At 46.1% G+C, this 25,895-nt stretch overlaps 2 protein-coding genes across 4 annotated transcripts in view; one reads left to right on the top strand and one right to left on the bottom strand.

The window, feature by feature from the left end:
• Positions 1-20,028, top strand: part of LOC134346908 (2-acylglycerol O-acyltransferase 2-like) — a 39,589-nt gene extending 19,561 nt beyond the window's left edge. Inside the window, exon 6 of the mRNA XM_063048746.1 lies at positions 19,381-20,028. Within this exon, the coding sequence (XP_062904816.1) occupies positions 19,381-19,418 (38 nt within the window). The 3' untranslated portion in view covers positions 19,419-20,028. The remainder of the gene's footprint in view (positions 1-19,380) is intronic.
• Positions 662-25,895, bottom strand: LOC134346909 (diacylglycerol O-acyltransferase 2-like). 3 transcript variants are annotated; one of them, XM_063048747.1, is made up of 8 exons: positions 25,673-25,895; positions 25,115-25,207; positions 24,646-24,753; positions 20,071-20,141; positions 17,890-18,094; positions 10,530-10,704; positions 5,735-5,937; positions 662-832 (listed from the first exon to the last, which is right to left on the bottom strand). In XM_063048747.1, exons 2-8 carry the CDS (start codon positions 25,185-25,187, stop codon positions 678-680), a joined length of 990 nt encoding a protein of 329 aa, XP_062904817.1. In that variant the 5' UTR covers positions 25,188-25,207; positions 25,673-25,895; the 3' UTR covers positions 662-677. The 3 variants fall into 3 exon arrangements, with proteins under 3 accessions (XP_062904817.1, XP_062904818.1, XP_062904819.1); XM_063048748.1 differs by having other exon boundaries at positions 25,757-25,891; XM_063048749.1 differs by having other exon boundaries at positions 25,766-25,887.

The raw sequence follows: 25,895 nt of genomic DNA, 5'->3' as shown, positions 1-25,895 counted from the left end.
CCAGTCTCATTAGACAGATTTGACCCATTACCCTCGGAGCCTTTCCCACCCACGTACCTGTCCAGATGTCTTCTAAATGTTGTTAGCATGCCTGCCTCAACCACAACCTCTGGCAGCTCACTCCACATACTCACCACCCACTAGGTGAAAATCTTGCCCCTCAGGTTGCTATTGAATCCCTCCCACTCTCACCTTCAATGTGTGCCCTCTTGGTTTCCCAACCCTGCAAAATAAGACTGCAAGCGTTCATTTTAACTATGCCCCTCCTGATTTTACACATCCCTAAAAGGTTGCCTCTTAATCTCCTACACCGCAATATGTAAGTTCTCAACCTGTTCAACCTTTCTAAGTCAGTCACTTGAGTCTCCGCAACATTCTCATAAAACTCAGGGCCTGTGGGTGTTGATGAACCTGTGGGAGATGGTTAGCCAGGCCCCAGGTTTCATTGATGGTGCATGCTAGGCCTCAGAGCCTGTGGGTATGGATGAACAAGGCCTCAGTCCCTGTGGGAGATAGTGAGCTTATTGATAGTGGCCTAGGCCTCACGGCCTACACAGAATAACTGTCCTGCCCTGTCCCTGTGGGAGAATATGGAGTGAAGAAGCTGAGGGCTGGGGTTCGATACTCTTGCTTCACGTGGAGGGATGTGGGCAGAGGGTGAAGAGGGGTGATGGGCCTCAGTGTATGGTCAGCCTGGTATCCTTGGACAGTCCATACCGCGTCTTGTGCTTATCAAAGAGCCTGAGAAGGGCTTCCTGGTACAGAGTGTGGTAGCGATCCACCTCTTCTTGAGGAGGGTTGGGCATCCTCTTGACAGCGATGGGCTTGCCCACTGTTAGAGAGAAGAGAACAGTTAAGGAGTGGCTCATCCTCTCCTCCCACGTTAACCCCCCCATTACCCTCATTCGGCCTTCACCCCGATACTCCATCATCACTGCCCACTGCCTGGGCTTGTGTGGTCAGAGTCAGGAGGGTCTGCCCAGTGGTGAGGGGAATCAATGACCCATCCATTCCCTGTCTCCCTATCCCCCGTCTCTTTCCCCCACATTCCCTCCTTCCCCCTCTCTCTCACACCTTTTTGTTCCCACCCTCCCCCTAAGCTACTGGCAATTGGTCTTTGTTATTGTCACATGTACCGAGGTAGAGGCAGGGTGGAGGTGCTTCTTTACCAAAGGAGGTGTAAGGTGCTCCTTTCTTTCATTATTAAGAATGAGGTCTCGGGTACTTAGAGACTAATAATAAAATAAGTCAAAGTCAGCATGGTTTCCGTCAAGGGAAATCTTGCATGACAGATCTATTAGAGTTCTCCGAGGAAGTAACAAGCAGAGTGGACAAAGGACAGGCAATGGATGTCATTTACTTAGATTTTCAGAAGGCATTCGATAAGGTGCCACACATGAGGGTGTTTAACAAGACAAAAATCCCATAGCATTACAGGGAAGATACTGCCATGGATAGAGGAATGGTTGACAGGCAGGAGGCAGAGAGTGGGAATAAAGGGGGGCTTTTCTGGTTGGCTGCCAGTTACTTGTGTTCCTCAGGGGTCAGTACTGGGACTGCAACTTTTCACATTATTTGTCAGTGATTTAGATAATGGAATTGGTGGCTTTGTGGCAAAGTTTGGAGATGATACGAAGATAGGTAGAGGGGTAGGTAGATTGCAGAAGGACTTAGACAAATTGGAAGAATGGGCAAAAAAGTGGCAGATCAAATATGGTGTTGGAAAACGTATGATAATGCATTTTGGTAAAAGGAACAATAGTGCAGACTATTATCTAAATGGGGAGAAGGCTCAAACATCAGAGGTGCAGAGAGACTTAGGAGTCCTCGTGCAAGACTCCCAGAAGGTTAATTCACAGGTTGAGTCTGTGGTAAAGAGGACAAGTGCAATGTTGGCATTCATTCCAAGAGGAATAGAATATAAAAGCAAGGAGATAATGTTGAAGCTTTATAAGATACCAGTCAGGCCACACTTGGAGTGTTGTAACAGTTTTGGGCCCCATATCTCAGAAAGGATGTATTGTCATTGGAGAGAGTCCAGAGGAAACTCTCAAAGAAGATTCTGGGAATGAAGCGGTCAAAAAATCTGAGGAGCGTTTGCCAGCTTTGGGCTTGTGTTACCTGGAATTTAGAAGAATGTAGGGGAGATCTCGTTCAAACCCACTGAATGTTGAAAGGACTCTATAAGGTGGATGTGGAGAGAATGTTTCCTATGGTGGGGGTATCCAAAACTAGAGGGCACAGCCTCAAAACTGAGGGGCAACCCTTTAGCAAAGAGGTAAGGAGGAATTTTTTTTTTAGCCAGAGAGTAGTGAGTCTGTGGAATGCTCTGCTAATGATTGTGGTCCGTGTGTGTATTTAAGGTGGAAGTTGATCGTTTCCTGATCGGTCAGGGCATCAAAGGTTATGTCCAGAAGGCAGGTGTATGGGGTTGATGGGATCCGGGATCGGTCATGATAGAATGGTGGAGCAGACCCAATAGGCTAATTGGCCTAATTCTGCTCTTTGGTCTTAAGGTCTTCCCTCTGCTAGCAAGGTGTAACACCTCCTGATCAGGGTCATGGGACGCCATGGGATCAGGTAGGCACGTGGTGGATGGTCAGCCGGTGCATATCACACGTCCTGGTTATGCGACCACCGACACCAGGCAGACAATCTCTGAAGAATATTGACAATGGCTGGGTCACCCATCTGATAAAGTTACTGTTCAGTAGAAGGGAATGGCAAACGACTTCGGTATAGAAAAATTTGTCAAGAACGGTCATGCTCATGGAAAGATCCTGGTCGCCTACGTCATGTGGCATGGTACATAATGTTGATGATGAGGAGGAGAATATTGGTGGGGTCTGGGGCAAATGGGATCGGTCTGAGAGGCAGCATGGGAAGACCATGATCACTTACATCATAAGACGTGGCATATATGATGATGACCTTGGAGAAAGATTCTCACTGTCTACGCTATCGGACACTGGTTTCTGTTATTGTCACACATACTGAGGTGGAGTGGGAAACTTTGATTTGCATGCCCTCCATTCAGATAATTTCATTACATTGAGTTAGTACAGGGGAAAGTTAATGACAGAATGCAGAATAAAGTGCTACAGCTACAGAGAAAGTAGTGGACAGACAATAAAGTGCAAGACTATGATGGAGTCCTCCAAGAGGACCACAATCTTAATGTTGGGTTCAGAGGCTCGTGTGCCTCAATGACCCAGGGATCTATGTGGCTGGAGTCAGGGCTTTATGCTTTGGCTCTCGATAGGGTCACCCATGCCAAACAGGTCAAAGGGTAGAGGTCAGACTAAGAGTGGTCCACTGTTCCTCCAGGTTCAGGGTTTCAACTCAGGGCTAGCAACCCAGACTGGTAAAGCAAAATTGAATGCTCTGAGTACCAAAGTATTCCAGAGTTTCCAACCGGGACTAGGATGACAGACAGTAGTGAAAACCGAGAGGAAGCTACTGACACTATGAAGGAAGCCCTGAACACCACCAGAGATGGAGGAGCTTCATTGCCCTAAATGCCAGTAGTGTAATGGGAAACCTGACCTGACTGGCAATGATGAGGTAAATTGAAAGGTCAAGAACCTACCCAACCATATAAACGGTCTATTGAGGAGTGTGAGTACAGTGGGATAGAAGCACTCTTGATCCTGGTGATAGGTGCTTTCAGACTTTACTATTTTCTGCCCAATGGGAGAGAGAAGAGAGACTGTCTGGGTGGGTGAGTTCTCGGATTTTGCTGACTGCTGGACAAGGCAGCAAGAAGTTTAGACAGAGACTGAGGTGAGCAGACTGGTTTCTGTGATGTGTTGAGCTGTGTACACAATGCTCGGCATTTTCTTGCAGTCTCGAGCAGAGCCGTTTCCATAACAAGCTGTGATGCATCCAGATAGGATGCTTCCAATGGTGCAATTTAATAAAATGTTGGTAAGGGTCAACAGGAATGTGCTGAATCTCTTTAGCTTCCTGAGAAAGTAGAGGTGCTGGAGCATCTTCAATGAAAAGCTAACTTTTTGTATCTTCAAAGTAAACCATTGAGCACATCTACATGAAATGCTGTCGTAGGAAAGCAGCATCCATCATCAAAGATCCTCATCACACAAGCCATGCTCTTTTCATGCTGCTGCCACCAGGAGCCTCAGGGCTCACACCACCAGGTTCAAGAACAGTTACTCCCCATCAACCATCAGAACCAAAGGGGTCAACTACACTCACTTGCCCCATCATTGAAATGTTCCCCGATCTCACTTTAAAGACTCTTTATCTCATATTCTCATTATTTATTGCTATTTATTTATATTTGCATTTGCACAGTTTGTTGTCTTCTGCACTCTAGTTGATTTTTCATTGATCCTGTTTATAGTTACTATTTTATAGATTTGCTGAGTATGCCCGCAGGAAAATTAATCTTACGGTTGTACGCGGTTACATATATATATTTTGGTAATAAAATTTACTTTGAACTTTATCAAAGTACATATAGAGTAGACCACTGCATACTACCTTGAGGGTTGCTAGGGTTGTCATAGCCGGAGAGGTAGTGGGGATAAGCTCCCACTACCTATAAAGTGCTCCCAATGATGTGCATCTCTAACAGCCTCCGACAACCAAGTCCAACTCCTGGCCTTCACGCGTGGCTTAGCTACTAGGCCCGACAGACCTGTTTCTGCTGAGAAGAGCAGGGGAAAAGGCGGACCACTGGCACCTCAAAACCAGTTGCTTCGGGCAGGTGGGGCTCGTCAGCTTTGGATAGGAGAAGGAAAGCTCTGGTTTTAAACCTCTGCTTCCTTGCGGCCTTACTCACCCATGGGAAGGGCTTTGGGAGTAAACTCTGAGGAAGAAATCAGGAGCCCGGATCCCTAAGGCAGTTTGATGTTGTTTACAACTTCACTCTGGCAGTCTCTGCGACGACACTGGTGCCAAGCTGTATCGGCGCTTGCCCTTCCCTTGGACTACATCAGTGACGTGGAGAGGGGGATCCCGCTGCATGGGCAACAGCCGGTTCTTCAAATCTTCCCACCCGGGCTTACCCCCTGGAGAGGACATGGTCCACCAGAGGGGCAAACCCTTGATCCCCTGGGATTGACGGCTGCCTACTCCTACTACCTTGAGATTCATTTTTTTGCAGACATTTACAGGAAAATAAATGAATACAGTAGAATTTATGAAAAACTATATGTAAACAAAGACTGAGACACAACCAATGTGCAAAAAAGACAAATAGTGCAAATCATAATTAATAAATAAATAATATTGAGAACATGAGCTGCAGAGACTTTGACAGTGAGTCCGTAGGATGTGGAATCAGTTAAGTGTTGGGGTGTGTGAATTGTCCACTCTGGTTCAGGAGCCTGATGGCTGAAGAATAATAACTGCTTCTGAACCTGGTCGTGTGGGACCCAAGGCTCCTGTACCTCCTTCCTGATGGTAGTAGTGAGAAAGGGGCATGGTGTGGACAGTGATGGATGCTGCTTTCTTGTTCCAGCACTCCTTGTAGCTGTGCTCAGTGGTGGGTAGGGCTTTGCCTGTGGTGTGATGTGATATGATGTTTAATGAAGTTTCACCCATCTAAGTATATGTGACTTTAATAAGCCAATCCCAGTATTGAGGTCACTAAACAGAATATTGGCTTCCTGTGGTTGTTCTCTCCCGCAAGGTGAAACATTGTGCAGTCTCTCTTTTAACGCAAGCTGCAGCCGGCAAGTGCACGAGGGATGGCCACTGTGATACCCACCTACAGTAGCGACTGGCCTGGCGAAGGGCAGCAGGCCCCAGGAGCGGCTGAACACGAGACCACGGCCTCTGAACAGGCAGGGAGCAAAGCCCGCCAGCTTCTGGAACTGCCGCTGCAGTCGATTCCCCCAGCTGTCTGGCTCTAGAACTACCTGGTCATAGACGTCGTTCTCTCCGAAAGAGTAGACAGGAACTAGGTCGGCCCTGAGCGGAAGGGAGGGAGGAGAGGAGGATGAAGAGAGGGCTGTTGTCACCAGAACTGATTGTGTCATAGGGCCATACAGTACAGGAGCGTTTGATGGCTCTGGGCCTGCACTTGCTAGAGTTTAGGACAATGATGGGGTTCTCACTTAAACCTATTGAATATTGAAAGGCCTAAATAGAGTGGAGGTGGAGAGGATGTTTCTGATAGTGGGAGAGTCGAGTACTGGAGAGCACAACCTCAAAATACAAGGATGTCCCTTCAGAACAGAGATGAGGAGGAAGTTCTTTAACTAGAGGATGGTGAATCTGGAATTAACTAGGCCAAGTCATTGGGTGTATGCACAGCAGAGGTCGATCAGTTCTTGATTAATCAGAGTGTCAAAGGTTACAGGGAGAAGGCAGGAGAATAGGGTTAAGATGGATAATAAATCAGCCTTGATGGAATGGTGGAGCAGACTCAAAGTGCCAAAAGGCCTAATTCTGCTCCTATGCCATATGGCCTTATAAAAACAGACCCTGAGGCCCAGCTGGTCCAGGCCGACCAAGATTCAGGCTGAAGTCTGGAGACTTAAGGCCTGTCCTGGTGCTGGAGGACTTCCATGTGTGTGGGTGAGAGGGAGGAAAGGGGCTTGTTTTCCTGTTGATTTTCTTTTGACTTGGTATATTCAATTTTGTTGTGCTCTGTGTTATGCTAACCTTGGTGGGCATGCTATATTGGTGCCAGAATGTGTGGCAACACTTGCAGATTGTGCCCAGCACATCCCTCAGTCATACTGGTTGTTAATGCTGCTGAGATACATCCTAGGGTGCGCTGGGACACGTCCCCAGTGATGTAACCTGGGGTCATCGGGTGTTTTGGGCCTTTCAAAATCAGACACTCTTGCCCAGGCAACCCAGCCATGGGTCATTAGGCCCCGGCTTGTGTCCCAGCAGCATTGGTCCACAAGTGACTCCTCTCAATCCACAGCCATCTGGAGGCTCCCTCAGCAGCCTCCGTGACGGCCCTGATGGCTCTTTTCTTTGTAGCCCCCTCCTGTAAAGCTGAGGAGAGAGTAGGTTCTGCCGAGCGATTGGCCAGCAAAACATCTACACCCCACCTCTATAGACTCCCATCGTGCTCTCCACCCCTGACTCTGGCACTGCGCTACCAGTTCCTGGCATTTGGCTTTCTTATGCTCAAATTCTGTCAATTCTACCATGACCACTTGCTTTTAAATGGCACATTTCACTGTAGTGGGGATATAAGCTCTCACAACTTATTAAACGTTCCCAATGGCGTGCATCTCAAATGGCCTCTGACAACCAGGTCCAGTTCCTGGTCTTCATGTGTGGCTCAGCTACTGAACCTCACAGAACTGTTTCTACTGACAGGAGAAGGGGCAACGGTGGGTTACTGCCACCTCAAAACCAGTCATTCTGGGCCGACGGGGCTTGTCGGCCGTGGCTGGCGGCTCATCTAGGAGAAGGGAAACGGATCTCAAAACCCTGCTGCCTTGTGGCTGTACCCGCTCATGGGGAAGGTTTCGGGAGCAAACTCCGAGGGGAAAAATCCGGAACTGGAGTCCCTAAGGCAATCTAATATTGAGTTCAATGGCCGAATGGCAAATTCTGCGAGGCTGCTGGTGCCTGCCATTCCTTTGAGTTTGTCAGATGCTTGGAGAGGGGAGTTTGCTACATGGGCAACAGATTACTCTCCATATCGTACTGCCCTGGTTTGTGTACCTAGACAGTTAGGACGCAGCATCCATGGTCGACCCTGACCAACGGAGGCCTCACTCACATCTTAAAACATTTTCCTTCTAGTTCTCGATTTCCCTGCCCTGGGGAAAAGACTGTGCACACTCATTATTTCTGAGCCCCTGGCAGTTTTATACACCCCCTTTTAAGGTCTCCCTCGTTTGCCAGTACGCCAATGAAAAAGTCCCAATCTACTTCTCACCATAACTCAGTCCCTTGAGACCCAATAACATTCTCATAAATCTCCTCTGCTCCCTTCCAGCTTGACATATCATGGCATGATGATCAAAACTGAATACAATATTCCAACATCTTTACACTTAAATCTATGCCTTCTAATTCTCGATTCCCCAACCCTGAGAAAATGACTGTGTGCATTTACCCTATCTACACCCTTCGTGGGTTTATACATGGTCCTGGGGAGTGGAGAGAGAAGGCTAGAGGCTGTGGAGGGTAGTGGGCACAGCCCTCCCCACCCATTGATAGTATCTACAAGAAGGCAGTATCTGTAATCAAAGATCCCCACCGTGCTCACTTACCACCATTAGGCAGAAGGTAAAGGAAGCTGAAGTCTCACACCAGCAGGTTCAGGAACAGTTACTTTCCTACAACCATCAAGTTCTTGAAACGATCTACAAAACCCTGATCACTATCTCAGCAAAGTAACACCAGCAACCTGCATGGCTATGGATTGTGAGGCTTTTTTTACACTATGTCTTGTGTTTGAATACTTTTTTTTCTCTTTTGTCCTTTTCTCTCCCTTCAGTGTTTTGTATAAGACCATAAGATATAGGAGCAGAATTGGACTATTTGGCCCATCAAGTCTGCTCTGCCATTCAATCATGGCTGGAAAAAAAAAACGTTCTCCTGCCTTCTCCCTAACCTTCAACCCCCTTACCAATCAAAAACCTATCAATCTTCAACATCAATACACCCAGAGACTTGGCCTACATAGCTCCATGTTCAAAGTTGAAGTTCATTATCAAAGTATGTATATGTCACCATATACTACCCTGAGATTCATTTTCTTCCGGGCATTCACTGTAGATACAAAGAAATACAATGGAATCAATGACAAGCTACACACAGAGACAAATAAACAACTCATATGCAAAACAAGACAAGATGTGCAAATACAAAAAAGAAAAAAAATAATAATATAGCATTCAACAATTAGGACTACTCAGCAATATCTATGTAAATCTTCAGAACGCCACAATACTAAACACCACTAAAATGGTCCAAAAGTTTCCAGCATTTGAGAAATGAGTGTGCTTGGCTATGCCTGTACTTCAGGTTTTACTAGCTTGAACTGAGAGAAAAGAAATAATAATAAAAGACCAACAAATTCAAGATGATTATTGCAGAAAATGCCAAGAGAAACCAGAAACAATTCAAAACATTACAGGATCCCACTCAATCTGATTACTTACACAGGCACAATCAGGTGGCAACCATCATTCATCAACATCATACCTTAAAATACAATTCATAAAAGAAATCACATCTTGTTGTAAATACAAGCCTGGTCCAGTTTTAGTGTCAGAGTCCTACAAATTATATTACAATCGATACGTTATTACAGATAGGGCAATCCATAATAATCGTCCGGATATAATAATACAGGATAAACAAGCAAGAACAATTTACTTAATAGATATAGCCATTCCAAACACACATAACTTACAGAACTCAGCAAGTGAAAACACAAAAAAGAGGAAATTGAAAGACTATGGAACATGAACGGTGTATACATGTCCCAATACTAATATCTACAACTGCTATCATCCCAAAGACACTACGCAATAGCATTAAACAATTAGGTCTACACAACATTATTGATGTAAATCTCCACTAAGCCACATTACTAAACACGCCTAGAATAATCAGAAGGGTCCTAGTAATTGAGGAATGAGTGTGCTTGGCTATGCCTGTACCTTAGGTTTTACCTACTTGTGCTGAGAAAAAAAAATACAATAATAATAAATAATATTGAGAACATGCAGAGTCCTTGAAAGTGAGTCTATAGGTTGTGGAATCACTTTGGTGTTGAGGTGAGTGAAGTTATCCACATAGTTCAGGAGCCAGCTGGTCGTAGGGTAATAACTGTCCCTGACCTGGTGGTGTGGGACACAAGGCTCCTGAATCTCCTTCCCGATGGCTGCAGGGAACTGAGAGCAACAAATTCCTCCAATTCACCATCCTTTAAATCATGTTCTTTGTTTTGTCTGTACGTACCTACTAGCCGATGATGCTGCTGCAAGTTAGTTTCTCGGGGTCTACACTGCACAGTAGTGGTTAGCACAACGCTCTACAGTACCAGTGACAATGGTTCGATCCCTGCTGTTGTCTGTAAGGAGTTTGTACATTCTCCCCGTGACTACACTGGTTGGTCGGTTAACTGGTCATCATAAATTGTCCCATAATTGGGCTAGGATCAAATCGGGGGATTGCTGGGTAGCGTGGCTTGAAATGCTGGAAGGGCCAATTCCTCGCTGTATCCCAATAAATAAATAAAATGAAATTGTTCCTGTACCCAGTGTACTCGACAGTTGCCCCTGTTTGACTGGGGAAATCCATGTCAATCATGTGAGGGGATGAGCCAGCAAGAGGAGTGGCGGTGGAGATGCCCTGGACATTGTGTGAGCTGGAGAAGGGAGTATGCTGACAGTCACGCAGAGGGAGCGTAGATCTGTCTTTGGGAAGGGGATACAATGTTTGTGGAGGAAGGGAGAGGGTGAACACAACGCCTAGGCTGAAGAGAAGGTTCGGGTCCTTCCACTGGCACGTGGATCGGTGCATTGCCCAACCAAATGTGGTTGTCATCCGCGCAGACAGGAAACTCCACGACCTACCCGTGCTCCAGAGCCATCCGGACGAAGCCCTGCCTGTTCTTCAGCAAGACCCCGTGCTCGCCCGGCCGGCCAGTCATTGACTCTGCTGCGCCCCCCACCACGATCACCACTGCTTGGCCCTCCCCCCTTTCTTCCAGGAGGTGTCTGAGGCTTGACCTGCTCACTGAGCATGCTCCTGGGGGAATGGGGGAGGTGGAGGGGAGAGAACGTTACAACATAAGAACTAGGAACAGAATGAGGCCACCCAGTCCATTGAGTCTGCTTTGGTATTTAATAAGATCATGGATGACCACTACCAACCTGCCTTTTCCCCCATAACCCTTGATTGCCCTATTATGCAAATATTCAGCAAATTTTGCCTAAAATACTTTGTTGTTTCAAAAGGAACAGGGAGGGAAGTAAAAGTGGGGGGGGGGGTGGCATTGTTAATCAGAGATAGCATCACAGTTGCAGAAAACGAGGGCATCAAGGAGGGATTGCTTCCTGCGTCAGTGTGGGTGGAAGTCAGAAACAGGAAGGGAGTAATCACTCGGTGAACGGTAGGGCACTGAGATGTGTAAAAGAACAAAGGGATTTGAAAATACAGGTCCATAATTCATTGAAAGTGGCGTCACAGATAGATGGGTTCAGAAAGGAAGCTTTAAGCATACTGACCCTAATAGATCAATGTACTGAGCATAAGCATTGAGACATTATGTTGAAGTTGTATATGACATTAGTGAGGTCTAACTTGGAGTATTTGCAGTTTTAGTTACTGATCTACAGGAAAGATGTAAACAAGGTTGAAAAAGTACACAGAAAATTTACAAGGCTGTTGCCAGGTCTGGAGGACATGAGTTATAAAGGAAGATTGAATGGGTTAGAACTTTATTCCCCAGAATGTAGAAAATTGAGGGGAGATTTGATAGAGGTACACAAAATTATCATCGGCTGGTGGTGTAGTGGCATCAGCGCTGGACTTCGGAGCGAAGGCTCCCGAGTTCGAATCCAGCCGGCTCCCTTGCACGTTTTCCATCCATGCTGGGTTGAGCGTCGAGCTAGCAACTCGGCCTCGTAAAAATGAGAAAGCCTGCCAAAAAAACGGTGTCCCGATGACTCCACTCGGACTTAAGGGCTTTCTTCTATACAAAATTATGAGGTGTACAGACAAGGTTTATGCAAGCAGGCTTTTTCCACTGATGTTGGGGGGGACTACAACCAGAGGTCATGGGTTAAAGATGACATGCGAAATATTTAAGGGAAACATGAGGGGACACCTCCTCACTGAGAGGGTGGTGAGAAGGTGTAACAAGGTGCCAACACAAACGGTGGATGAAATTTCTATTTCAACATTTAAGAGACTATCGGATAGGTACATGGATAGGGGTATGGAGGGCTATGGTCCATGTGCGGGTTGATGTACTAGGCAGTTTAAATGGTTTGGTGCAGACCAGACAGGCTGAAGGCCTGTTTCTGTGCTGTAGTTTTCTATGACTCTATAGACTCCAAAATAGCAATATAGACACTGACAAACAGATCAGGAGGCCGAGTTTGCAAAGGGGCAAAAATAACAGGGTTGTTGTCATGGTGGACTTCAACTTCTCTAATATTGATTGGTGCTTCCTTAGTTCCAAAGGTTTAGATGGGGCAGGATTAGTTAGGTTTGTACAGGAAGGATATAGACTGGCCAACTAGAAGAGAGCCCACAATGTACCTGTGCTTGGCAGTGAATCAGGCCAGCGTCAGAGCTCCTGATGGGTTAGCAGATACAATAGTTCAATAGATACATAGGCACATGGATGACAGATAAATGAAGGGCTATGTAGGAGGAAAAGGTGAGATTGTTCTTAGAGAAGGTTAAAAGTCTGGCACAACATTGTGGGCTGAAACATAGAAAATAGGTGCAGGAGTAGGCCATTCAGCCCTTCAAGCCTGCACCGCCATTCAGTACGATCATGGCTGATCATCCAACTCAGGACCCTATACCTGCCTTCTCTCAATACCCCCTGATCCCTTTAGCCACAAGGGCCATATCTAACTCCCTCTGAAGGGCATATCATCATCATCACAATGACATGGGTGATCATCGTCTCCTGACCATGACTGATCTAGGCAAATTTTTTCTACAGAAGTGGTTTGCCATTGCCTTCTTCTGGGCATGTCTTTACAAGATGGGTGACGCCAGCCATCATCAATACTCTTCAAAGGTTGTCCGCCTGGATAACCAGGACTTGTGATATGCACCAGCTGCTCGTACGACCATACACCACTTGCTTCCATGTCTTCATGTGACCCTGATCGCAGAGGGGGGCTAAGCAGGTGCTTCACCTTGCTCGAGGGTGATCTGCAGGCTAGTGGAAGGAAGGAGCATCTTACACCTTCCTTAATAGAGACGTATCTCCACCCCGCCAGTATAGGGCCTATACTGTGCTGTTTCTATCATATTGTTCCAGGTTTAATTGAACTGCTTACAACAAATATATTTTCCTGGGCAGAGAATTCCACAGATTTGTGAAAAGCAGCTCCTCCTCATCTCCATCCTAAATCTACTCCCCTAAACCTTGAGGCTATGTCCCCTAATTGTAGCCTCATTTACCAGTGGAAACCACTCTCCTGTCTCAATCTTATCTATCTCTTGCCTGGTTTTACTGTATATGTTTCCATAAGGTCCCCTCTCATTCTTCTGAGGGAAGAAAGAAGAGACAATCCAACACCACACTGTGTGCCCACCATCTGGGCAATGGCCTCATCTCACCAGAGGTCCTGAAGCCTGAAGTCCCACACCACCAGGCACAGAGACAGCTACCTCCCTTTCAACCATCTGGCATCACAAACAGGGATCATTTAAACATTTCTTTTTCAGTTAGTATGTGGTTTGTATTTTCTCAATGTCACCTCGTGGGTCTGTGTTGTCTTTGGATTGTTTGCCTGTTATGTCTTAATTGTATGTCTTTGGACTTTGTGTTGCAGGTGTCTCATTTGTAATCATGGGGATTGTTAAACTCTTTGTATTGATCACTTTTATTCAATTTGAGATAATTTAATTAACACAATATTGTCTGTGTCTGAAACTCCTACGTGTGTATTTAGGGGTGGGGGGGGCACGCCACCCCCTCTTTATCGACTCATTGTGATTCTTTGTCATGTGGATCTCAGACTAGTCCTTCTGTGTATCGTCAGTGATTTCTGTTCATCAGGATTCTGTATAGTTTGTCTGAGCTCCTGTTAGTTTTTCTAGTTAATTTATTAACTAGAAAAACTAACAGGAGCTCAGACAAACTATACAGAATCCTGATGAATCTTTAGTCTGGTTTGAATTGCTGAAGTCTCTGTGACTACTGCACTTGAGTTCACCACCGATCCTCACATCTGACTTTTGAACTGACCTCACAATCTTGATCACTACGTCAGGAATGAATACTATGGTCTAGCTATGGAGTGTGTGACTCAGCATAGAACCAAGGGCACTTAAAAATTCACTGATGAGAATGTCCTGTCTTGGTCCAAACATATAGACACCATGGCCAAAACACTCAGTAGTGTCCCTGTGTCCTCAGGAAGTTAAGGAAATTTGGCATGCTTCAACGTTTATTGACGCAGCTGTAGAAAGCATCCTATCTGCATGCATCATGGGTTGGTACCGCAACTGCTCTGCCCTTGATCACCAAAAACTGCAGAGATGTGGACACAACTCAGTACATCACAGAAACAAACATCACCCATAGCTTCTGTCTACATTTCCTGCTTCCTTGGGAAACTAGACAACATCTTCAAGGCCCCTTTCCAGCCCTGTCTTTTTCTATTCTCCCCCGTACCAAATCGACAAAAGATGCGATTAGTGACCACTTTATTAGGTACCTGCTCGATTGAGTGCAGATTTGTGGTCTTCTGCTACCGTAGCCCATCCACTTCAAGGTTCAATGTGTTGTGCATTCAGAGATGGTCGTCTGCACACCATTGTTGTAACACATGTTATCTGAGTTACTGTCGCCTTCTTGTCAGTTTGAACCAGTCTGACCATTCACCTCTGATTCCTGTCGTTAACAAGGCAATTCTGCCCATGGAACTATCTCTCACTGGTTGATTTTATTCACACCATTCTCTGTAAAGTCGAGAGACTCTTGTGCATGGAAGTCCTAGGAGATCAGCGTTTTCTGAGATACTCAAACTGCCCCGTCCAGCACCAACAATCATTCCACACTCAAAATCACTTAGATCATATTTCTTCCCCATTCAGATGTTTGCTCTGAACAACAACTGAACCTCTTGACCATTTCTCCATGCTTTTATGCATTGAGTTGCTGCCACCTTGGATATTTGCATTAACCAATGGGTGTACAGTTCAAAAATTCAAAATGCATTTGTTATCAAGTATGTATGCAGTCTATCACTCTGAGATTTGTCATCCCACAGACAAATATGAAACAAAGAAAACCATGGAACCTGTTTAAAGAAAAATATCAACTGCTCCCCCAACACACCAAAAAAAAAAATCATGCAAACAGCAAAAAAGAAAAAAGAATGAGTGAAAAACACAGAATATTTTTTAAAAATCAAGTCAGTCCAGGCATATTCTGGTCAACTCAATTCAGGTCAATATAGCTCTGTGTCGTTCATTATCTGCATAGCACCCCGATCAAAATCACCCAAAATAGCAGAATAGTTTAACCTAATAAGGTGGCCACAAAGTGTACAAAGGCTTGAAAGCACATACAACCAAGCTCTAGGACAGGTTACATGCTCTGGGTATATACAAGACTACTGAATGACCTCCTAGTACAATAAAATGCACTCACGACCTCACAATCTAGCTGGTTATTGGCCCTTGCGCGTTCTCTGTAACTGGGACACTTTATTCTGCGTTCTGTTACTGGATTTCCCTTGTACTATCTCAATGCACTGTTGCAATGAAATGATCTGTATGGACAAAATTTTTCACTTCACGTTGGTATGCGTGACAATAATAAACCAATTTACTAATCTAAATGACTGCCTTTGAAAGAATCACAGGTTTGAAGTCGGGTTACCAGGGCGAGATAGGTCACCTGGTTTAGTGGAGCCACAACAACAACCTCTTGCTCAACATCGGTAAAACTGAAGAGCTGATTGTTATTATCATCTATTGCATTGTACTGCTGCTGAATATCAACAAAGTTCACAGCACATGCCAGAGATACTAAACTCAATTCTGATTCTGATTCTGTCTGGTGCTTCCCACTCTCTCCCCACTCCCTTCGCCTTTCCCCAAACGTGATTCCCCTCTCCCTGCCCCCTTCCCACTCTCAGTCCACAACAGAGACCCAGATCAGAATCAGGTTTATAGAAACATAGAAAACATAGAAAATAGGTGCAGGAGTAGGCCATTCGGCCCTTCGAGCCTGCACCGCCATTTATTATGATCATGGCTGATCATCCAACTCAGAACCCCGCCCCAGCCTTCCCTCCATACCCCCTGACCCCCGTAGCCACAAGGGCCATATCTAACTCCCTCTTAAATATAGCCAATGAACTGGCCTCAACAGCTTCCTGTGGCAGAGAATTCCACAGATTCACCACTCTCTGTGTGAAGAAGTTTTTCCTAATCTCGGTCCTAAAAGGTTTCCCCTCTATCCTCAAACTGTGACCCCTCGTTCTGGACTTCCCCAACATCGGGAACAATCTTCCTGCATCTAGCCTATCCAATCCCTTTAGGATCTTATACATTTCAATCAGATCCCCCCTCAATCTTCTAAATTCCAACGAGTACAAGCCCAATTCATCCAGTCTTTCTTCATATGAAAGTCCCGCCATCCCAGGAATCAATCTGGTGAACCTTCTTTGTACTCCCTCTATGGCAAAGATGTCTTTCCTCAGATTAGGGGACCAAAACTGCACACAATACTCCAGGTGTGGTCTCACCAAGGCCTTGTACTTGTATCATCACTCATGTGTCATGAAATGTGTTTTTCTATAGTGGCAAGCTGTACAGTGCAATACATAAAATGTGAACAATATCGTGCAAAAGTCCTAGGCAGCCTAGCTCTATATATGTACCGAAATATATACATTATTTTGGGAAAAGTCGGCAGCTTTGAATTCCTGGGTGTTAACATGTTGAATGCCTTGCCCTGGGCCGAACACACAGATGTGATCATAATGAACATATACCAGCATCTTTCCTTTCTTTGGAGGTTGAGGTCATTCAGCAAATAGGTGAACTGTTGAAAAGATCCTGAATGTAAGAAGCTGCAGAGAGTAGGGGAATCAGCCCAATACATCACAGGCACATCCCACCCCACCATGGTGTCTACAGGATGCACCTTCTCAAGAAGGCAAAGTCTATCGTCAAAGGTCCTCAACATCCAGGCCATGCCATCTTCTCACAACTACCATTAGGCAGGAGGTACAGAAGCCTGAAGTCTCACACCACCAGGTTCAGGAGTAATTACTTCCCTTTGATCATTTGGTTCCTAAACCAGCTGGCACGGCCCTATTCACAGGCACAAGAATTTCTGCAGATGCCGTAAATGGTGAGCAATACACACAAAATGCTGGAGGAACTCAGCAATGCAGGCAGCATCTATGGAGGAGAATAAACAGTTAATGTTTTGGGCTGAGACCTTCCCTTCCAGTCCTGATCAAAGTTCTTGGCCCAAGTTATTGACAGCTTATTTTCCTCCGTAGATGCTGCCTGACCTGCTGAGTTCCTCCACCATTTTGGGTGCTTTGCACAACCCAAAGCACTACATGGGTGGTAGGGTGGAGATACGTCTCTGCCAAAGGAGGTGTAGGGCACTTCTTCCCTCCACTAGCCAGCAGGTCACCCTTGGGCAAGGTGTAGCACCTGCTTAGCCTCCGCCCCTACCCAAATCAGGGTCATGTGAAGCCATGGGGGCAGGTGGTGGATGGTCGTATGTGCATCTGGTGCACATCACGAGCTTTGGTTCTGTGACCGCTGATGCTAGGTACACAATCTCTGAAGAGTATTGATAATGGCTGAGGTCACCCCTCTTGTAAAGACACCACCCAGAAGAAGGCAATGACAAACCACTTCTATAGAAAACTTTCCAAGGACTACCATGGACATTGTGGGCAATTACATAAGTCTGTAATCATCCACGTCATATGACGAGACATAATGAACAAACAGATCTCTACAGTTTAGCAATACTATGACCACTTTGTTCACTTTGCAATTTTTGTTCTAATTATGTTCCTTCTTGTAAACAGTTTACATTTAATTTGCTCTTTTCTTGTGAGTGCTATGTGCTTGTGATTCTGCTCCAAGAAAGTTTCCCATACATTCACATACATATATTGTACTTGTGCAGAACACAATAAACTTAACTTTGACTTCAAAGGAACCTACTCCATGCCAATTATTGGCCACCATTGACCCTACCTGAACTCATGAGGTAATCTCTGAAGATGGGCAGACGGAAGAGGCCGTTGAGCGTTGCCAGATGCGGGGTGATGCCTGGGAACACCCTGGAGAACTGGTTGGCCTCCGTGCCGAAGTTGCAGAAGGCACCGAAGCACATTATCCCGTGGGGGTGGTAGCCGAGGATGTAGTTCTTTTTGGGGCTGAGCTTGGACATCTTCACAAGCTGGTAGGAAGGGTGTGGGGATGTAGTTGGAAGAGAAGACAACTTGGATCAGCAAATTTGCGGATGAAACTAAGACTGGGACATAGTAGACAGTGAAGAAGGCTATCAGAGCTTGCACTGCGATCTGAACTAGCTGGAAAAACGAGCTGAAAAATGGCAGACAACCGGAATTCTGCAGATGCTGGAAATTCAAGCAACACACATCAAAGTTGCTGGTGAACGCAGCAGGCCAGGCAGCATCTTTAGGAAGAGGTACAGTCAACGTTTCAGGCCGAGACCCTTCGTCAGGACTAACTGAAGGAAGAGTTAGTAAGAGATTTGAAAGTGGGAGGGGGAGGGGGAGATCCAAAATGATAGGAGAAGACAGGAGGGGGAGGGATGGAGCAAAAATGGCAGGTAGAGTTTAATGCGGAGAGATGTGAGGTGTTGTACTTTGGAAAAACAAACCAGGTTAGGACTTATCAATGGTTTACTGGTTCCATTTACTGTCAGAGAATGTATACACTATACAACCTGAAATTCTTACTCTATGCAGACATCCACAAAACAGAAGAAAACCCCAAAGAATGAATGCCAGAAAAATGTTAAACCCCAAGCTCCCCCTTCCCCCTCTCCCCCTCCCATGCACAAGCATCAACCCTCCCCCCACTTGTTCCAGCAGGATGCATCAGCCACCCCCACCATCCACCGTGCAAGCAACAGCAAAGCCCCCAAAGATCCCATGATCCACAGTCCATCAAAAACTACAGCCCAAAACCCAGCACTTTGACATGCCACAGGCTCTTTATCGCACTAATGAGGAAGAGAGAGGGAGAGAGGTATCACTGCTGTGACAGCGATGTGGGGGGGGGGGGAACTAACAGCTCGCAGATTCAATGCTACAGTCTCAGTATCCAGTAAACATCAGGGCACTGAGGAGCACAGCAGAATGAGTAATCTGGGACTACAAATCCATAATTCCATAAAAGTGATGTCACAGGTTTATAGGGCCATAAAGAGAGCTTTTGGCATATTGACCTTCATGAGTCAAAGTACTGAGAACAGGAGTTAGAATACTAAGTGGAAGTTGTATATGAGAAATACAGACAGAGTCTGTAGCTGGTTTCTGTGACGTTCTGAGCCGAGTCCAGAACTCTCTGCAGTTTCTTGCAACCTTGTGCAGAGCAGTTATCATACTAAGCCATTATGCATTCAAGTAGGATATTTTCAAAGACTCAAAGATTCAAAATACATTTATTATCAAAGTATGTGTAAACTATACAACCTTAAGATTTTTCTACTTACAGGCAGCCCCAAAGCAAGAAACCCGAAAGAACCGAATTAAGAAAAGAAAGAGCAACACCCAATGTGTAGAGGAAGAGAAGGAACACTGATTGGGCAAATTGAGTCCTTAGATTTGAATCCCCCGAGCAACCAACTTGGCCCAAAACCTTGGACTCAGTTCATCATATTAATGGGGCAAATCGGCGCAAAGCATGTAGCAGCCGGAACAGTCTCATGGCTTCAGCAGCGCGGAGAGAGGAGTGAACATCGTGGGAGAGTGAGCGAAATTGGCTTGATCCTGGCTGGTGCATTGCCAATAATTGGCGAGGGACAACAGAGACCTGGTTTCAATCTCAACCACTGTGTGTGTGTGTGTGTGTGTGTGTGTGTGTGTGCGCGCGCGCGTGTGTGTGTGTGTGTGCGTGTGCGTACGTGCACATGCGGGTTAGCACATTCTCCTTATGAACTCATGGCTTTCCCCCCAGGTGCTCCGATTCCCTGCCCACATCCCAATGACATGCAGAGCTGGTGAGTTAATCAGCCCCTCTAAATAGCCCCACCCCGGGTGTGCGGGTAAGTGGTGGGAGTTGATGGGAATGTTGGGAGAATAAATTGGGATCAGTGTAACCGGAAAGTGGACGGATGGCCAAAAGGCCCGCTTCCTTACTGTCTGACTCCCTGAGGTAAATTTGAGAATTCTGAAAGGATCTCACCGTCACAGGAAAATAATCCCTCATTCCTTTCCATACTCTCCAGCTTCTGACCCACCTTGATCTTCTACCTCCTGGAAATGAAACCAACCGATCAGAATTACAACCTTTGTCAAAGAAAATCACCACCAGGCTCCACTCTGTGGGGATATTCGTCTTATATTAGCACACTGGCCTCCAAGCCAAGTCAAGTTTACTGTCATTTAATTCTATACATATATACCGTCAAGCGAGACGTTTCTCCAAACCAGGGTGTAAAGCACTGTAGTACACACATGTACCACACAATAACTTATGAAAGTAAGGATGAAATCTACAAATGAATTACACATAGATAAACAAAATAAAGTGCATAAATTAAATACCGTAAACTACAGAACAGATTAACCACTGAAACTTTGAACACAATGCAACAGGGAGTTTAGAAGCCTAATGGCCTAGGGAAGAAATCGTTTCCCATCCTGACCGTTCTTGTTTTTATGCATCGGAGTCTCCTGCCTGATGGTAGAAAGTCAAAGAGGATGATGAGTGGATGGGTGGGATCCTTAATAACACTAGTGACTCTGTGTACGCAGCACTCCTGATAAATGTCCCATCAGTCAGGGTACCGAGTACTGGAGGGGGAGGGAGAGAACGTCGACTCAGACCATGAGAGGCCTGCGTCGGGCATTTTCATGCCTTACAAAGCACAGATTGGAAGTCCGTGTGGGGTGCCACTCCTTGCACAGACGCTAGAGCAATGTGTGGTTAACTGCCTTTCTCAAGGACACAAACACACTGCCACAGCTGAGGCTCGAACTAGCGACCTTCAAATCACTAGATGAACGCTTTAACCACTTGTCCACCCAACACAAGAGTACAGGAGTTGGGACATTATGTTGCAGCTGTAGAAGTTACTGATGAGGCCGCACATAGAGTACTGTGTATAGAATGTATTTGTTTTTAGAGATGCGATGCGGAACAGGCCTTTACGACCCTTCAAGCCGCCTAGCAAACCCCGATTTAACCCTAGCATGACAGGGCGGAGATACACCTCTACCAAAGGAGGGGTGAGGTGCTCCTTATCTGTGTTAGCCTGCAGGTCACCCTTGGGCAAGGTGCACCTGCTTAGCGTCCCAATCAAGGTCACATGAACCTATGGGGGCAGGCGATGGATGGTCGTGTGAGCAGCTAGTGCATATCACACTGGCTATGTGACTACTGGGACCAGGCAGACAATCTCTGTGGAGTATTGATAATGTCTGGGGTCACCCATCTTGTAAAGACACTGCCCGGAAGGAAATGGCAAAGCACTTCTGTAGAAACATTTGCCAAGAATAACAATGGTCACCATGATTGCCTACGTCATACGGCATGGCACATAACAAACAACAAGTTCTGATAGGAACTGTCATATCAATGCAGAAGGCGTAGACTTGATCTGCCCAGCCAAGGTGGGCATTCACAGGTGCAGGTGAATGGACCTGTCCAAGCCAATTGGCCTCCCCTCTCCTGGGGTTACTTCCGTTCCTGAGTGTCCCTGGGGAAGGAGCATACAGTATCCACAGGTGCAATGTGGGATCTGCAAGATCCCCACAGTAGCCTGAGTGCATTCTGGATGGAGACTGTTATGTTCTGTAACTTCAAAACATCAACATCATTTGAAAGAAGACACAGGAGTCCGGCAATCTGGGTCTAACTTTGTGTTTACTTTAAGCGAGGCGTGCACGTATCACATAGTAGCGTGATGATGTACTCAATTCATGTGTTTTACATATGAATTACTTAAATGAAAAACAATGCTTAATCAACCAATACATATAGAAAAGATTACTCAAATGATATTGAAATATTAAACACACAATAGAGATAACTGCATTATCATTTGAAACTCTAAATAGTGTGAATTGTGGAATAATGTAGTATTTTATAATAACATAATGACAGAATAAACCCCTGTGGTAAAAAGGGGAAAAACTTGATCCAAGTTTAGCTTTAATTATCCCAATCAATAAGCCAAATCTTCAGTAATCTCTCTTTAGGTTTCTTAATCATAATCCAAACAAACTAATCTTTACCAGGTAAACAGTCAGGGCTCAGAGTACAGGAGTTGTGACATCATGATGCAGTTGCGTAAGTTGTTGGTGAGGTCGCACTCGGCTAATGTATAGTTTCCCCTGTTACAGGGAAGACATGGTTCGGAGATGACTTGCAAGGATTTGTGGGTGAAGGGGGCTCATTGACGATGGATGCCGCCTTTTTAAGGCATCGTTCCTTGAAGATGCTGGGGGGGGGCTAGTGCCCATGACTGAGCTCACGACTTTCTGCATTTCCATCCTGTGCAGTGCCCCTGCCCGCTCATACCAAATGGTGATGCAGCCAGTGAGACGCCGCCTGACTCACTGAGCTGCCGCCTGACCCACTGAGCTCCTCCAGCATTTTGCGTGTTCCTCGCAACTACCATCAGGCCGGAAGTACAGAAGCCTGAAGTTCGACACCACAGCTACTTCCCGTCGACCATTCTGTTCTTGACCCTAATCATTACCTCAGTATAGCAACACTATGGCCACCTTGATCACTTTGCACCGCAGAGCACATTGCTTTTGTTTGTTCTATTTGCGTTCTTTCCTGCAAAAACTGTCTGTTCAAATTATATTGTTCTTGTGAATGCTGCTTATATGATGTTATATGGATATGATATGGAAAAATCCTACAAGAAGTTGTGAATACGGTCCAGTCCATCCCAGGTAAATTGGGCACATCTACATGAAATGCTGTCGCAGGAAAGTAGCACCATCATCAGGGACTCCCCCACCCTAGGCATGCTCTCTTCTTGCTGCTGCCATCAGGAAGAAGGTACAGGAGCCTCAGGACTCACACCACCACATTCAAGAACAATTATTACCCCTCAAACATCAGGCTCTTGAATCAAAGGGGATAACTTCACTCAACTTCACTTGCTCCATCATTAAACTGTTCCCACAACTTGTGGACTCACTCTCAAGGTCTCTTGATCTCATGTTCTCGATATTTATTGCCTTTTTATTTATTATAATTATTTCTTTTTATACTGTGAGTTTGTTGTCTTCTGCACTCTGGTTGAACACCCTAGTTGGGCGGTCTTTCATTGATTCTGCAGTGGTTATTATTCTATAGATTTACTGAGTATGCCCACAAGAAGATAAATCTCAGGGTTGTATATGGTAATGTATACATACTTAGATACTAAATTTATTTTGAAATTTCCTTTGAACTTTGTTGCTGCCACGAGTCAGTTTTTCATTGCAGCTGTGCAAATGAGTATCTGTAAATTAGATCATACACTTGACTTTGACTTTGATCTCGTATATTAATGATCTGGATGATAATGTGGTTCACTGAATCAGCATCTGACAGCAAAATTGGGCACGTAGCGGACAGCAAGGAAGGGAATCAAAGCTTGTAGTGGGATCGGGACCAGCTAGAAAATGGGCTGAAAAATGGCAAATGGAATTTAATGCAGACAAGTGTGAGGTGTTGCACTTTGGGAGGACCAGCCAGGGTAGGTCTTACATGGTGGCAAGGGCACTGAAGAGTGTGGTAGAACAGAGAGATCTGAGAATATGTCCATAATTCCTTGAAAGTAGTGTGGCAAGTAGATAGGGTCATAAAGGTTTATGTTGCGACTTTATAAAACTCTGGTTAGGCCACATGGCAGACAGTTCTAGTGGCCTCACTATAGGAAGGATATTGAGGCTTTGGAGAGGGTGCAGAAGAGGTTTACCAGGAAGCTGCCTGGTTTAGAGGGCATGTTGCTATCATGAGAGGCTGGATAAACTTGGTTGGTTTCCTCTGGAAAGGCTGAGTGGAGATCTGATACAGCTTTATAAGATTATGAGAGGCATAGATAGAGTAGATAGAGTAGATAGAGTAGAGTAGAGTAGAGTAATCTGTTTCCCATTGTTGAAATGTCTAATACCAGAGGGCATGTATTAAAGGTGAGGGGGGTAGGTTCGTAGGGGATGTGAGGGGTAAGTTTTTTACTCAGAGAGTGGTGTTTGCCTGGAATGCGCTGCCCAGTATGGTGGTAGAGGCAAATACATTAGAGGCTTTTAAGAGACATTTGGATAGGCACATGGATGTGAGGAAGATGGTGGGATATGGACATTGTGTAAGTAGGAGGGATTACAGTTTGGCCGTTTTTGATTTGCTTTATAGCTGGTTTGGTACAATATTATGGGCTGAATGGCCTGTCCTGTGCTGTACTGTTCTGTGCTCTAAAGCTTTTGGTACATTGGTCTTCATAGAGTGTTGAGTACAGGAGTTGGAACGCGATAGTGAAGTTGTATAAGACGTTGCTGAGGCCAGATTTGGAGTATTGAGTGCAGTTCTGGTCACCTACCGACAGGAAAGATATCAATAAGAGAATAAAGTGCTAGGTGGGCCAGCCAAATGGCCTGTTTTGGCACTGTAGTGATCTGGGCCTCTTTGCCTCGTCTTTTTGGCAGCTCTGGTGTCCCCACTCTCGAGTGTGAGTGGCCATTAAAGCTGGCTGTGCAGCCCACTAGAACTCACCCCCATGGGATGGTTATGGGATCAGCAGAGGACTTTCACTCTTACCTCGTTCGGGGGTGTTTCTATCCATGGCCAACCAGGCAAGGTACAGGGCAGACACTGGCCAGAGAGGCGTGAAGAGCAAGTACACAGTCAGAAGGGTGAAAAAGACACCTAGAAGCAGACAGAAAATCCTGTTACCATCCCGGAGAGAAACCAGCCAACAGAGTGTTGAACTCAGCCGAACAGATCACGGACACACCCCTCCCCACCATCGGTCATATCTACAGGAGGCACTGCCTCAGGAAGATCCCCACCATCCGAACCACACCATCTTCTCACAGCTCCCATGAGGTTATCGCTGGAACTTTCAGGCTGTGAACCCACCCACCCCCCCCCACCACCACACCCTGGTACATTGTTTGATACCCGAGGATGGGGATGGGGGTTGTTGGGAGAATTACTGGGCACCAATCGGGCAGAACTTTGTAACCAAGTATGAGGAGGCGAGCCTCGGAGAACGGTAGCATCTCACCCATCGCCAGGAAGGTCAAGACCCACTGGAACACACAGAGAGTCTCGGTCAGGCTGGGGGTCCGCATCCTCATCACCGCCCCCTGCCGGGGTCCTGGGGAGAAGCAGAACACAACAGCTATGAGGAGGAGGGGAGTGCACGTGCACAATAGATGTGAGACAGTGTGTAAACACAGAGAAGGTGTGTGAAATGTGTAGGTTTATAAAAGGAGTGTGAAGCACACAAGTGTAAGGAGGAGAGAGGAATTACACACATCAGGGGTGAGAAGTGTGTAAAAACGCTGCAAGCATGAAGAGTGTAAGCACACAACAGGTGTGAGACAGTGTCTAAATTCAGAACAGGCACCGGGGGAGCATGTAAGCGTGTGGTACGTGAGGAGGGGTGTGTAAGCACACAGTGAGTGTGAGGTAGTGTGCAGGCACACAGCAGGTGTGAGACAACCTAAATGCTGAGCAGGTGTGAGGAGTGTGTAAGGACGTGATCCGTGTGAGTAAAAACACAGCAGTGTGTAAACATGCAGCAGGTGTGAGGAAGGAGTGTGTAAGGTAGATGACACACCTGCTCCCCTGACTCCGAATCTCTGGCCGGTTCCTTCTCTTCGCCCGCACCGCCCCCACCCCACCTTCGCCGACCCGGGGTTACCAGGGTGACCTGTGTGAAGACTCCCTCCCGCGGTCTCCCTCTGCTCCGAGCCCCGGTCCCGAGCACTCCCAGCCGGGGTACGGAGCACCCGTCCTGTCGTCCTCAGCCCGGCCGGTGTAAGGAGCAGCCCAGGTGCAAA

Source organism: Mobula hypostoma, chromosome 5, assembly GCF_963921235.1.
Source record: "Mobula hypostoma chromosome 5, sMobHyp1.1, whole genome shotgun sequence".
Taxonomy (NCBI): domain Eukaryota; kingdom Metazoa; phylum Chordata; class Chondrichthyes; order Myliobatiformes; family Myliobatidae; genus Mobula; species Mobula hypostoma.
This window is presented reverse-complemented; position numbering and strand designations above follow the sequence as displayed.

Excerpts from the sequence above, each read along its gene's own strand:
- LOC134346909 (XM_063048747.1), bottom strand. The coding sequence starts at position 25,187 with ATGAGGATGCGGACCCCCAGCCTGACCGAGACTCTCTGTGTGTTCCAG. Across the intron at positions 24,754-25,114 it reads CTTGACCTTCCTGGCGATGG|GTGTCTTTTTCACCCTTCTG; the intron begins GTGAGATGCTAC and ends GTCTGCTTCTAG. Across the intron at positions 5,938-10,529 it reads CGGATGGCTCTGGAGCACGG|GGCCGACCTAGTTCCTGTCT; the intron begins GTAGGTCGTGGA and ends CCTTCCGCTCAG.